Source organism: Solanum verrucosum, unplaced genomic scaffold (assembly GCF_900185275.1).
Source record: "Solanum verrucosum unplaced genomic scaffold, falcon-dt-bn FXZP01000235.1, whole genome shotgun sequence".
NCBI lineage: Eukaryota > Viridiplantae > Streptophyta > Magnoliopsida > Solanales > Solanaceae > Solanum > Solanum verrucosum.
The window spans coordinates 2,103,379-2,119,724 of NW_026019948.1; the positions used below are offsets into that span (position 1 = coordinate 2,103,379).

A 16,346-nucleotide genomic window follows, 5' to 3' on the forward strand; every position below is an offset into this window, starting at 1 on the left:
GGGATGTCATTTCGAGTTGCATACCATATATTGAAGAAAATCCACCTAGATACATATATTTTTGCTATTAGATACACAAAAATAGAAAGAGAGCCGAGCGAGATTCGTATGTATTTCAGATATATGTATATGCATGTATCTTGTGTGATTTGCATGTATTTGAAATACAAGATATATGAGAGTGGTGAGCAAGATGGGAGAGAGACAAGTGAAATTTGCTATGTATTCAAGATACACGAGAATCTATTTGGATACAATGTATCTAGAACAAATTACACCTAATTTTGACCTCATGTATTCGAGATATATCTGAACGAATCTTGAGGTACCAAAACCTGTTAAAATACGTAATATTGCAAATTAGAGTATATCTAAGTAATTAGATCCTAAACTAGTGAGACTTGTATAAATTGCATGCTTGCGTAGGTGAATTGTGTTGTGGTGGGCTTATAACACTCTTGCAAGAAATTCTTGAATCTATATTATAAGTAATAATAATCAAAATCAACTTAAAATTTTTGAAATTTGTGGTTTTAAGGCTCAAAGTCCCTAGTTTATGAAGGTAAGGCTTAAAGTCCCCTTCATTTTTATTTTTCTTCTTTTATAAATACGCATGGTAGGGGTCATGCTAAACCCCTTTCCATCCTAATTTATATGATGTAATTCGATTTAGCATGGAATTTAAGATAAATTATTTCATTAAGAATAAAAAGATAAATTGTTTTTAAAATTTAGAAATGTGTTTTTTTTTTTTATACATTGATTAATTAAAAAAAAAATCATATAAATTACTAGAACAGAAGGAATAGTATATATTTACAAATATCGAAATCTTATATAGTACTTAAAACAGTACAAATGTTTGGAAGTAATAAAGAAAATAATTTAACAACTTACAGTCATGACTTTCTTGAGAATCTTTATTGGGCCAGATTATTGTAATTTGTAGCGTAACACTTAAAATGGGTATTGCCCATTCTTTCAGATTTTACAGTGGAGAGGTACTATATAAACACCTCTACATGTATTTAAATAATGCCTTTTAATGTATATTGGCAAATCAAGTTTCTTATTGGAGGCACATGACGGAGATATTCAGTCATTATTACCTTTTCTTCTTGAGGTGTCTGAATGAAATTCTTGATATGAAGCGTTTTATTTTTATAATGATTTACCTGGTGTGAATTCAAATTAATTAAATGTTTAGACGATTCTTGAAGCTATAGACCTCAACACTTCAAAACTTGATGATTTGTTACTACGCTGAGTAGAGTTTTTTTCCCTTAGGCTATACATTTGCCACATGGTGTGCATCTTAACTTGCACTAGCGCCACATTTGGTGCTATGGAGGGACTTCACTACCTTGCCATCTTGGGTAAAAATAATTTTTAAAAGTCGGTCAGATCCTCTAAGGATGCACTTATACTATTCTTCTAAATGTGTAAACACCTCTCAATGACTTATAGTGATTTGGGTGTATATACATCTTAAAATCTCGTTAATTACTGATTAAACACAAAAATCAATATATATTATCACTACGACTCTAGAATTTAGTCGTACTTAGATAACTTTTTTTTCAATAAAAGTACATAAAGAAGTTAGAAAAAAACAAAAAAAGATTTAGTCATGAAGTAATGAATTAAGGGGGTGTTGGAGAGTCAGAACTGTGCATGGAGCTGTCATTCAAGCAGAGAGTGGGTGAATATATATTGCTTCCCTTTTTATATGGCCCCCATGTTTTCTAACTTTTTCACTGTCTCTATCTATCAATCACCCTACTCCACATTTGATTATTTTCCTCAAAAAAAAAACCCTTTTTCTCTCTCCTCTTTCATCCAAAACAACCACAATGAAAAATTGCATCAATTAAGGGAGGAGTTAGTACTTTGCTTCCCCTCTTTTGAGAAAAAAACCAATCTTTCATCATTTTCAGAATTCAAAGCTACCAAATCAACTAACATGACAGTCTTTCTACTATTGCTCAAACAAAGAAACTCAAACATGACCATACATATCAAAAAAAATAATTTTTAGCAGTAATTAATTAATAACGATAATTGTTTAATTGTTAGCATATTTCTAACGGCGTTTATAAATGTCCATTAAATTATAGTATCCAATGATTATTAACTAATGTTATTAAGATTTTAACACTCTTTGTTATATATATATATTATCGTTAAAAGTTATTTTTATCGTAGCGAAAAAAAGAGAGAGAAAAAGGAATCCTTTCATTCACTCTCCCATCAATCCTTTCATCAAAGTCTTCCTCTTTTTGCCTCTCCAATTTTCTTTCTTTCTCTAGTCTCTATCTTGCATCTTACAAATATGGAAATCTTTTGATATTTCAATCAACAATCCATACCCTTCTTTTCCTTCTCTTATTATTAAACCCTAAAAAAACCTCAAAAATAATAATTTAATGGATTCCTTTGCAGAAGTAGAGAGTTCCAACACCACCAACAACAATAATAATAATAATATTATGTCATCATCATCATCATCTACATCAAGTCGATATGAGAATCAGAAACGTCGTGATTGGAACACTTTCGGTCAGTACCTTAAGAACCATAGACCACCACTCTCTCTCTCCCGTTGTAGCGGAGCTCACGTCCTTGAATTCCTCCGTTACCTCGATCAATTTGGCAAAACTAAAATCCACACACCGATATGTCCATTTTACGGTCTTCCAAATCCTCCAGCACCTTGTCCATGTCCACTTCGTCAAGCTTGGGGTAGCCTTGATGCACTTATTGGTCGTCTTAGAGCTGCTTATGAAGAAAATGGAGGAAAATCTGAAATGAATCCTTTTGGTACTCGTGCTGTTAGGCTTTACCTTCGTGAAGTTCGTGATTTGCAGTCCAAAGCAAGAGGTGTTAGTTATGAAAAGAAGAAAAGGAAACGACCACCATCGTTACAATTTTCTACTGTTACTCCGCCATCGGGATCAGGAGGTAATAATAGAAGCAACATTACTCATGGAGTTTAGTTTAAAATTTCATGATTTAGCAGTTATTAGTACTAGTAATTATTTTGAGGACATTACCTAGGGTTTGTTTATTATTAGTAATAATAATTGCGTACCGTACGTCAATTTCATAGATTTGTGATGTACGGTTTTAGCGTATGATAATTTATTAGTAAGAGTTTATTGGAAGTACTAACAAGAGAATGTATACTTCTTGTACTCATGAAATTACTTGTAGTAGTAATTTTTGAAGTCAGATTCAATCTCAACACCTCTGTTTGTTCTGATATCATGTAAGATTTTATGAGTATGATAAAACTTGGTTATATTTCACGGATGAGTTCTTTCTTAATATATACCGATCATGTTATACAAAATTGAATATAAATTCTCCAAAAAGTAATTACACTATAACCATGATTTAATAGAATGCAACTACTACAGTTACTGTTGTCTATAATGCTGTCTTAACAAGGACAATACTTTGGAACATATTTAGCATTATTATTATTATATGGTAACATACTTTGATGCTCTCTTTTTATGTTATCAATTATCATATCGTCATTATAACTTCATTTTCATGTTTTTTTGGGTTGTTTTTGATCTCTCAGTGTGACTTCACATTTCTTTTTGGGCTCGTTTGATAGAAGGGATAAGGGACAATTTATTTTAATATTCTAGTGTTATTATATTGAAAGTAGAATAACAATTCTGAAATAACTAATCACAGAATAGTTAATCCTGAAATAACATGTATCCAACCAAATAAGCCCTTAATGCTACTAGTATTACAGTTTTGTCAAATCCCTGCTGATCGTTTCCCATAATTATGACTTCCTTTATTTCAATTTGTTTATTCTATTTTGACTTTAAACGAGATTTAAAATAATGAAGAAGAATTTTGAATCTTGTGGTCATAAACTAAAGATATATCAAATGCACGAAAATGTCTTTTAATTTTGTGAATCTTTAACATGTCACGAAGAAAATTAGAATAAAGAGTTATGTAACCTATTACAAATCAAATTATAAGTTAGAGTTGCTATTCGGTCTTTTCCTCAAAGGTGGATACGATTGAATTAGCTTTGGACTACGAGAGAGCTAGACAGCGAGTACTCCTTTTCTTTATTTTGCTTTTTAGCCTCCAACTTTTGCAACTTTATTTGGTATTTAAATGTTGATTTAACAAGTATTTCTTCCTTGATCTAGAGTTCTAATAGATAGACTGACTGAGCTCAAGCAATAATGAAAGCTCATAATTAATGTTTTTAGTGGCAAATTATACGTCTATTATTTTATATTGCCATTAAATTTCTTAATGGTGAATTATATAAGCATCTATTAATTGGTGCTAGTGCTGTCACTTCACTGAGGAGTTTGATGAAATTGGCAGACAAGGGTGATTCCTTATGTCTTCTAATAGCTATTGGATAGCTGATTTATCCGAAGAGTTTAAATTATGTACGCTAACAATATAAAAAATGGAAAATTATAGGAAACGATAGGCAATCGACTAAAATACATTGGTAATATAAAAACTTATTATATTATTAGTATATATAACTTAAATCACTACGATTGATGACTAAAATATATATATTTGACAAACTTTTTATACTTGTCAAAGTTATTTAGTAGGGTATGAAACTAGCACTTTAACCTATAAAGAAAATATTCCACTTCCCACCACTAATATGTTTTCAGATTATCCTAGGATGATTTATTAGGAGTGGTAGAGTATCAGTGAAAAGGGGACTCATTCAATATAACAAAAGTATTTTTTAGCAGCAATAAATATACATATTAACAAAGAGTATAAAAGTATTTACGGGCATTAATTAAATATCTGGATCAAATGTCGCTATGCATTTTTAGGGACATTTGCGATCAGTGTTAATTATGCCACTAAAAATATATATTTAATAACAATTAAGCTACTGTCATTAATTAATTGCCGCTAAAAATTATTTATGATTTAGTAATTATACAATAATGGATCTTGAACAAAATTGACGAATTGATCTTTGCAGAAAAACATTAAGTTGATTAAAGGATTGGATAATTTTGTCGTGAGAATATATCTGTCGACAGTTTTTCTACTAAAGATGTTGAAAGCAGCGGATTTGACTAAAGTTCATTACTTACCTTAAGATAGCGTGGTTAGTTGAATATCTTTTATTAAAAAAATAGGAAAAATTGTATGAAACAATAAATTATTAATTCAAAATAAATGTTATAATCACGGTTTCATTTAATTCTAATTTATAGCAAATACTTTGTCATTCAAAGAATCTCGCTAGCCTCTCTCACTTTATACAAACGCACATGTATAAATTGTGTGTGTTTGTATATAGCGAGTGAGAACTCTATATACAAATACAAACACATATTTATTCGTCCTATACACTTATAATTAAACAAATACAAATCTTTCCCTGCTCAGTTCTCTTTTGCTTTTCTCTCTTTCTCACTTTATACATACATAAATTATACAAAATACAATGTATAATTTGTGTTTGTATAAAGCAAGAGAGATTTGATATACAAATACAATTGTTTTAACTCGATTCAATTATATATAAATTCAAATTTTATGCAGATATACAAACACAAAGAACATATACATAGACAAACACAATTTTCATAGACACATACACCCGAAATATACAAATCGCGCAATTTATACAAATTGCTGCGATTTATACAAATTGCTGCGATTTATACAAATTAGATGCTTCTGATTTTATACAAATCTCATGTTGCTTGCGATTTTGCACAAATCTGATGCTATGTATAGACCGCAAATAACAAAACTGTAGATATAGAACATTAATATGATTCTTATGTTTGCTAAACCTAAAATTTAGAAAATTATATGGAGTATACAAATTACAAGTTACTTTTCGTATGCATATGTTAATTCTAGAATATCCTTGATGAAATTTCTTGCTACACCTCTGCTCCATTAGTCAGTATTCCTAAATATAATTCCTTACCTTTGCTCTTAACTCTAAAGATATGTTGTCTGAATGTATATTCCATCAATTCAGATCACTTTTCGCAAATGACATCTTTTAATTCTGTTATTTTTTACTTTCATCTCCTAAACTTCAAAGATGAACTATTTTTTAATTTTTTGAATAATTATTATGGCTACCCATGGAAAATTTGTTGGATTGGTTTAGGAACCTGAAGTTGTTGGGCTTAGGTCAATCAATCTTACGAGATCTTAAATAGTCTTTCCATGTCTATGCCATTTGGAGTGTGCGTTTAGTGTTGTTATGTTAGCTGGTGTAAATGATTAAACGGATATAATGTCTTCACATCAACAAAAAAAAAGAAAAAATAAATAAATTAAAATTCAGAGTTATGTCTCAACGCCCTCGCCCCGAAACAAAGCTGAAAAGAAAAGGAAGCCACATGCAACATGTAGATATACTTTTGGTCAGTTTTAGTTCAACAAAATCCGCACCTTATAAGTAAGTTCATAGGCTCCAAATTAAAGCTGTTAAACTTTTTGTTTTTCACCTTTTTCATGCATACTGAGTCCACAATATCGGCTATTGTCGTCGCAGGAATATTGCATCATGACATGTTTGAGATTATATATTTTTAAATTTTATATCAAATTAAATATCGTTTCGTAAATTAATAAATACAGTGGGAGCAAATGAATCAAATTAAACGTGGCAAAGGTTGTGTTTGTCTGTGATATATTCATGTATCTTTGTGTGGTCTCTATCAACTTGAACTATTTTTGTCGGCAAATAAATCCAACCAAATCCTGCAAATTGATGACATATTCTTCAAATTTTTCATATCGTTTTTTTTTTTCTTTTCTTTTGAACGCCACTTAAGAAAAGATTAATTAAATGATAGTCTGACTAGTCTCAGGTTCAAAACTCAGAGGAGACAAAAAATATTAGATGATTCTTTTTTTATGTCCTAATATTAGTGGACAGAGTTACCTAGTACATGTTGTTGGTGGGAGGTGGCAGGTATCCCGTAAAATTAGTCGAGGACTAGTCTCAGGTTCAAAACTAAGCGGATACAAAAACACATTAGATGATTCTTCTCATTTGTCCTAACCATGCTAGACAAAGTTACGTGTTGTTGGTAGGAGGTGAAAGGTATCCTGTGAAATTAGTCGGGAGGCTTAGTTGGGGTGCTTGAAAGTTGGCCCGGACCCATAATCATAAAAAAGACATTAATTAAAAGATAGTTTGACTAAGTCTCAGGTTCAAAACTAAGCAGATACAAAAAAACATTAGATGATTGATCTTCTCATTTGTCCTAACCATGATAGACAGAGTTACGTATAGTACCTATTGCTGGTGTGGCTGGTGATAGATATCCCGCGAAATTAGTTGAGATACGTGAAAATTAACTCGAACACCATGATATAAAAAAAAAATAGTCTGACTAAATTATTCTAATGTAAGAATATGTAGATAGTAGAATATGTAGGTTTAATTAGACTATAAATCTATATAGACAATTAAGGATTTTCATGAATTTACTTGTCAGTCAGCAAATCTTGAAGTAGTAGTCTGTAACTTAGTAGTCATGATTCATGAATATATAATATCCTTCAAAGGAACATCCTTAAACTCATCCTGTTCATATTTGGTTTAAAAAAACTATAGGTCAAATTAAAACAGGCTCTCATGTTTCCATTGAAATGATGAATGATAGCCTACTAGCAGTAGGCTCCACTATGCTTATACAGTGCCAATTAGGACATGCTACGCTTTTAGGCTTTCCTAGGTACTTTGATTTATTTTTACAATGGAGATATTAGACTATATATTATATTAAGCAAAAATGTAAAGTTTATACGTACTTTTTAGGCACGAACCCAAAGTTTACACTGAAGTCACATGTTTTCTTGACTAGCTAGTAACTAACCATTTCACTTTTCGTTTTTCCTTTAATTGAAGTAGGTTTGATATCTACTACTCCCTCTATCTTAATTTATATGACATTTTTTATGTTTTGAGAGTCAAACAGTTTAAGTTTGATCGATAATTTGCGCATGGAATCTTCAATTTTTTTGGAATGAAATTTATATTGTAAACTACGTAAAAAGTACTATATAAGTCACAATAATTGATAATTCAAAATGTTTAAAGATCTATGAAAAATTTACGATCAAAGATAGACTTGTTTGACTCTTGAAATCAGAAAGGTGACATATAAAATGGGATGGAGGGAGTATATATATACATAAACAATAATTTTTAAAATGTATAAATAGTGTAGTTTTTCATCGGAGAGGTTGAGATGAATCTCCTGAACCTTTACTAGCTCTGCCCCTGATCATTTCTATGTCTGCAGCCAATGGCGGAGCCACCTTATTGTTAGGGTGTTCATCTAAACCCCCTTCGACAGAAAATTATATTATTTGTACATGGTTAAAATAATTTTTTAGGTAGATATAGTAGATCACCCTTCGACTATTTCGTGTGTCTATTTGTTCAAATTTTGAACCCCCTTATTTAAAATCCTAGCTCCGTCACTGCCTGCAGCTGCAGTATCCACTCTACTACCACTACAACAAAAACTACTTTTAGCGGTAATAAATAGACACATTAATAAAGAGTGCTAAAGTCTTTACCAGCATTAGCTAAGTGTCATTAGATCCAATATCACAAAAGGCTTTAGAGACATATACAAAAAGTGCTAATTACCGCTAAAAAATACATATATTTAGTGGCAATTGAGTTATTGCCGTTAAATAATTGCCGCTAAAAATTATTTTTGATATAGTATACATACGCAAAACACTTTCCATTTTACATATCCAAATCTAATACGTCAACCGTTCAAGTGTTTCAAAATGTTAATCTCTTTTTGTGGGGATGTGATTCACCACGCTAAGGCAAACAAATTCCATCCGACCCTATCGGATTAGTTCATCCTAGGGTTGATTATTGTTAGATAATGAAATGTAACGACATATTAGTTATCGATTTATTAATAAGCATTCATTCTTGACCTTTACAAGTACGAACAAGTTATTCCTAAGATTTCTTAACTTTGTAAATGATAATTTGATATCAATTAAAATTCTTGATACTTGCTTTCTTAATTGTCTTCAATCAGTACTTAGTACTTTGACTTGGCAACTTTCCTTAATGATCTTAGATTTCTTCCTTGATCTTTAATTTATAGCATTTGTTTTGACTGAATTTTTTCCCTACAATATTAATTTATTAGTTATCATTAAAATCTAAGCCCTAACATATAATAGTGTCGACTCATATTAGTTAAGTTCATTGAAACATCATGATTGATGATGATTCATGTATGTTAGTGAAAAATTACAGTAAAACAAAAAAAACAAGATTACATTTGAAATAAAATGAAGAAACAGAAATCTTTTCAGGCTGAAGCGTGGATATTTCGCTCTCTTTAATGAGATTCAAATCCACTGCAACAAATGTTTTTCATCGGTTCAGCAGTAGTCCTTCTTGACTTGTCCCCTTCAGGATACAACAGTCTTACACAAAGTATAACTCAACAACTCTGAACAAGAGTTGAGTCGGACAAGAGTTGAGTGTAAAGCTCCACATAAAGAACACCTCCCTTCAACTAATAAAAATTCTCTTTTTTAACTAACTCTTTCACTCTATATTTTTCTTGTATCTCTAAAACAAATGAAGATTACCACTATTTATAGTTGAGGAAGTCTTCCTAGAAACAAATAGGAAGATAATGGAATGGTAAATAATGAACATAAATGGCCTAGAAATTACATAAGTTACAAGGTATGATGGAAGAATAAAGAATGATTTCAATATGGAGGAGTAATGGTCATAGTTGACCACTACTTGTTCTGCCAGAATAACACAACGGGCCAACAAATTATTACCCAACGTTACAGCATTTATCAATATTGAAGAATGACAATTAAGCCAAAATTCAACGGACAAAAGTAATGCACTAAGATGAGTAATTAGGCTATCATGCTAGACTTCTTACAGGTATGAAACCAAGGAATTGGAAAAGTCACTTCAACATAAGTTTAATAAGAATATTAAAATGTTCCAAAACCAACACTGTATCATATTCTAACTTATTCAAACACTAAGGCACTATAAATTGAGATAAACATAATGTATTAATTAAGTTTGTCTAAGGTAAAAATTATTTGAAATATGTTCTAATTTTATTTTATGTAGGATTGCTGTTCTGAGAGTCGGATAATTATTGTTTGGAGAGTCGAATAATTATTCTGACAACTATTTTTTGAATTTTGTTAATTACTTCTTTTATCTTAATTTATGTGACATACTTTTTTTAATCTTTTCGAAAAGAATATCATCTTTCCATTATTGAAAATATATATATTTTTTTTACTTTGATAAAATAATTTATAATCACACCAATAATCAATAACTATTTTAGACGGTAAATCGACTACTTTTTTAGTACTCCCTCCGTCCCTTTTTAGTTGTCCACTTTAGAAATGACACACAGATTAAGGCAACAATGATTAGCACAATAAAGTTACAATTTTACCCTTATGACAACTTTTCACTTCAAAATTACAACCACTTATTTGAATTCAAGTGAAATAAATTGGAGGGAAACAACATACACTTTTACAATTTTCAAGAAGTGTAAATAAGGGTATAATAGGAAAAAATTTGTTGTCCTTTCTTGATTTGTCAAAATTGACAACTAAATAGGGACAACTAAAAAAGGAAATATGGACAAGTAAATAGGGACGGAGGGAGTATAAATATCACCTTTAAGTAGGTTTTGTTTTAGCAAATTCCATGAACAAGAGCTTTCTACAGTCAATTGGGTGGGACGTTAGATTTGACTACTTAATCGGACCAACTCCATGTATGTCGGATACAGTAAACCATACCCGACTCTAAACTTTTGGGTAGTAGGGGGCTAGGGGCCTCGATACTCCTTTAGTTTCAATTTATTCAATTTATTTTAATTTGATATAAAAAAATTTAAAAAATAAATTAAATTTTATGATCTTAAATTAAAATGCAATGAACATTTCGTTTGAGAGAAGTACTAAAAACACCTCTAAACTCAATATAAATTATTAGTTTGAACCATGAATTATTGACAGCTTTAAAAATATTTCTTTACTTGACTAACTGAATTAAATATATTCCGCTCTTGCAACATGACTAAAACACACCCTTAAATTCTCGTCAAGTTTAAAAGAGTGTTTTCTACACTTCTTTCGGCTTTTATTAAGAGAAACATACTCCTACAAGAGTTTGAGACCACTTGTTATGTCATGTGGCAGATCGAGAATGTATCTAAGTTTAGTTAATTAAGTTAAGAAATATTTTTAAGACTATCACTAGTTCAAAAATAAAACTAATTATTTACGTTAAATTTAGAGATATTTTCAATATTTTTCTCATTAGATTTTTGTGCGATCAAATCCAATGTACCATCTTTCTTTTTTTTTTTTACTTCTTTTTTCATTCGGTATCCGAAGTCCAGTACATTGGAGCCCCCCGACTAAATTCAGATCGCATTCTACATGACTCATTCAGAAATAGCATTCCCAACAAAATTTTCTCCAAATCCAAAACTCTATTTCAAAACCTTTAATTAAAAGTGGAACAGTCCCGCTATTACACATTCAATGTACCATATTTAGGTTCTAACAACTCTAAACTTGAGTCCAAAATCCAAGGCCCCACGGCTATGCAGACCGTACAAGCAAACCCATTGTCTCGTCCACATCAAAACTACAATTGCTAACACACTTAGATCCGTGGGCCTCACTGCTCCTACCATTTTAGACGGTTATAATATTTCTCCGTTCACTTTTACTTACTATTTTTAATATGTTAAAAATTACTCCATCTGTCTCAATTTATATGATTTACTTTCCTTTTTAGTCAGTCCCAAAAAGAATGACACATTTCTATGTAAAGTAACAATCTAACTATAAAATATATATTTTACCCTTAATGAAATGATTTACAGTCATACAAATTTCTATCATTCATTTTGGACCACAAGTTTTAAAAGTCTTCTTTTCTTTCTTAAACTCCGTGCCGAGTCAAAGTACCTCATATAAAATGGGACGGAAGGAGTAATATTTTTTCTTAATATTAATTATTTATTTTTGTAATTATTTTTATAATCTAATACTAAATACTATCAATTAATATAAAATTATATTAAAATAAGCATATTAATCAATGTTTTTAAGTGACAGGCAAATAATCCAACATGGATAAGTAAAAGCAAAAGGACAATACTATTTTTATTCATGAATTTTGTCCTTCAAAACTTGAAACATTTTTTTATAAAATCCACACATTAATTTATGTGTTGTTTAACTTCAAAAATAATTGAACTAATTATGTCAAAATTATTTGCTTCGTGAATGGAGTTATACGTTATTTATGTTCTTACACCCCTAAGTTATCCCTATTCATGAGTTCGATATAAGTATTACTGAAGTTCTGGTATATACAAAATTATAAAATAATATCAAATTTTCTATTGATATATTTCTAATCTTTCAAGCCATCCCATGTTCTGCTTTTTATTAATTTATTCTTTAACATAACAAAAATATTTTAACTTTTTATAACATGTTATTCTTTCAATTATTATGCCCGATTACATAAAACTATCTTTAAGTGATTTTTTCTAAATCTAAAATAAAAGGACAAAGGATGGTAATTGGTATACAATGTCCTCCCATCCCACCTGGCCCAAGCCTCGCAGGCCAAGAAATTTGAAGGGCTAAGGCGGGCTGGCCCTTCATTTGGAAGGGCTTGGAAATGCTCCACTCAACCCAACCCTAGAAGGGCCAAGGGTTGAGGCGGGCGAGCCCTTCTTTTTCTCTTTTCAAACTTATAATTCCATAACATCAAGAAAATGAGAAGACTTTCAAATTAAATATGGCAAAACAATTATGTTTTCAAACCCAACCCTAGTTATGAGAAAATATTCTCACCTAGGATTATTACCATATAATTTTTTTAAAAATATCTAAGAATTTCTTTTCCATCTACCGCATAATTCTTCCATAAATTTCAAAAATCTCTCAAATATTTCGTTCTATATCTTAAAAAAAAATAGTGAACATGATAACATATATATTGAACAAAATATATTATATATTAACACTACGCAATATAATAGTGAACATGATATAAAATATTTATATAATATATTATTAACATGATATACTAATATTAAATATATCCAATAATTCTTTTTTATTATTAGATTAGTATTTTTAGTATAAGAAGAGAAAAATTGTAGGGACTAGTTGATTTTATTAAATATTTTTCATATTGAATTGACTTAAAAGGAAGAAAAATACATATATATACATACCATTGAACAAATACTTCAAAAATTGTAATAAGAATATCAAAACTATTGTTATTTAGTTATGTAGAGCAATTTAAATCAAAGTGTGTTAGCATATTTATCTCAACCCATAATATGAATTAAAATAGAAACTCATGATGTCGTCATTTGAAGGAAAATGAATAGACACAGAATTGAATTACAACGAATCTATCTATATATAAAAGGAGAACAAAAAATGACACATGTCAGCACCACAAATTTTCAGTATTTTAAATAATTAATAATCAATAATTAAATAAATAAATATAGACACATGTCAATAATTAGAATCAGAGTGACACATGTCAGCACAACAAAAAAAGGATTTTTTCAATAATTTAAAATTATTAATTACATGTAATAGGATTCAATAATAAAATCAACTATTTGTAATTATCTTAAATTCGAAATTAAAATATTAAATTTATTTATGAATGAATTACTTAAAATTAACGTGATATAATCATTTTATAATTTTCAAAATTAATGTATGATAATAACTAAAAACTTTAATTATCTAAATCTGAAAAACAAAAAATAAACATTGCAAAACATGAGTGTGATTATTAATTTTAATTTTTTTTAAAAAAAAACAAAGAACTGCTCCACGTTACTAAAAATTTAATTATCTAAATCTGAAAAACAAAAAATAAACATTGCAAAACATGAGTGTGATTATTAATTTTAATTTTATTTTTAAAAAAAACAAAGAACTGCTCCACGTTACTAAAAATTTAATTATGTAAATCTGAAAAACAAAAAATAAACATTGCAAAACATGAGTGTGATTATTAATTTTAATTTTTTTTTTTTTTAAAAAAACAAAGAACTGCTCTACTTTATTAATATATTCTATATCTATCTATATAATAGAAGAATAAAAAGTGTCACGTGTCAATACCATAAAATTTCTTAATTATTCAATTTTGAAAAATAAAATTTAAAATCTATCTATATATATTAGGAGAAGAAAAAGTGTCGCGTGTCAGCACCACAAAATTTCTTAATTATTCAATTTTGAAAAATAAAATTTTAAATTTTAAAATAAGTTAAATTTTAAAATGTTTTGAAAAAAAAAACTACGAGTACGGTTTTTTTTTTCAAAATAGTTACCACACTTTTTACATTTTAAAAAGTCAAATAAAAAATAGAAAAAGATAAAAAAAAAAAAATTTAAAAAGGACAGTTGAAACCAATTGTCCCGTTTTCTTCCACTTTTTTTAAATTTAAAAAATGCAGTTTTTTTTTTACATAAGATAAGAGTCTGCAATTTTGAAAAAAAAAAGTTACTTTTCAAAAAAATAAATAAATTGAATTTCAAAAAATAACTAACCTTATCATTATAAAACACCATCTTAAAGACTGTATTTTTGTGTTGTAGATTTATGGAAGCAATTTTATTTCTCAATAAATCTACAACACAAAAATTACTTTCTGAATTTCCAAAATTATATTAAAAATCAACCTAAAACTCATGACAATGATGATGCTAAGACCCGCTGAATTCCTTCCCTGTAGCAAGTTTTGTTTGTTTCTTCAAATCAAAATACGGAACAATAATTTCAATTTTGATAAATATTATCGATTAATATTTTTGACACAATTTAAATATCTAGCAAACATCTCAGCAGATATGATTGGTAAGATTTTTCACTATATTATGTTCGTATATGTATCTTTTCTTCTTTTCGCCTTTTCAAGTTCAATTGCGTAAAGTAATAAAAAAAATTAAAAATTGGAATGAACAAAAAGAAAAATGTGATTTGCCAGAAATCGGCTATACTAAAGGTGTCAATCTTTTCTAAAAAATATTGCATGTAAGAGATTTTTAATTTTTAATTTTTATTTGTAAATTGCAGATAACAAGTAAGAATTTTATCAATATTTGTTTATATCTATAGACTATAACTTTGAAATCCATATTATTTTTTTGCTTCTATTAAGAATTGGCTAATGTTTAAGTTTTTTTTGGAGTCTTATTTTAATTTTTATTAGTTAATAGTTAATAATGCTTCTATTAAGATTATTTTGCAGGGACTTAGAAACTATGAAAACAAAGCAAAGTATTGTATTTACATAAAAGAATTAAGTCTTCTTTTCTTCTGTCTTAAAATTATAAACTTTACCAAAAGTTATGTTCTCTTATATGAAGAATATAATTATCATGATTACTCAATTTTCACATTCAAGCGCTTGATTGGTTGTCATCGTGTTCTTTATTTTTACGTTTAAGAATTTTATTGTGATCATGTTCTTTATTTGTTTTACAATGTTCATACTATAATTTTATAAAATTTAATTTTTTTTCTACTATAAAATATAAAACTATAAGGAATTTTATTATTAAAATTGTACAAATGTTCTTTGATTGTAAAAATCGGAGAAGCCATGAAAAGAAAGAGGAAAATGGTTACATAATATTTTTAAAATGTTGATGTTGTATATTGTTGAAATTGTGATGATTTAAATTATAAGATCAGAGGAAAAAAATATTCAAATTGTTATTGGAAGAATTTGTTAATCAAATAGATTTTAATCATTATTAGAGGTTCTTATATAAAAAAAAAAAATCAATTTTACCAAATTGAGAAAGTAAAATACAATATGAATTTAAATTAAATTGTGCTAAACAAATTTAACATAGAATAATAACTATATGCATTTACCAAAAAATATCAATATTTATTAGGAAGTGTTTCATTGGAGTTAGAGTTCATACATTACATTGCAACCATTTAAGAATAATATATTTAATTAAAAATATAATATAGATGCAATAAAATGTTTAAAAAGTCCATGCAGCTTAGTCAGTGCAGGTTCAATTCCTGCTGACTTTTTTGTGACAATAATTTGTTTTAAATATATTTTAAATTATTTTAAATAAAAGACAAAATTTAAAGTTTTCAATAACATGCCTACATTATGATATTCAAGTTATTTTTTTTGTTGTATTCTTAGTCTTATGATAGGACTTTTCTTAGTTCTATTTTATTTAAATTTAAC

The 16,346-nt window shown here is 28.6% G+C and overlaps 2 protein-coding genes across 3 annotated transcripts in view; one reads left to right on the forward strand and one right to left on the reverse strand.

The window, feature by feature from the left end:
• The window catches only part of LOC125811166 (actin-depolymerizing factor), a 154,725-nt gene that overhangs the window by 116,234 nt on the left and 22,145 nt on the right, over nt 1-16,346 (reverse strand). The window lies entirely within an intron of this gene.
• LOC125813618 (protein LIGHT-DEPENDENT SHORT HYPOCOTYLS 3-like) lies at nt 2,427-2,996 on the forward strand. Its single transcript, XM_049493093.1, has one exon. The coding sequence runs from the start codon at nt 2,427-2,429 to the stop codon at nt 2,994-2,996; it is 570 nt and encodes a 189-aa protein (XP_049349050.1).

Bases quoted from the DNA above. Each gene is read 5' to 3' on its own strand.
- LOC125813618 (XM_049493093.1), top strand. From the start codon at position 2,427: ATGGATTCCTTTGCAGAAGTAGAGAGTTCCAACACCACCAACAACAAT.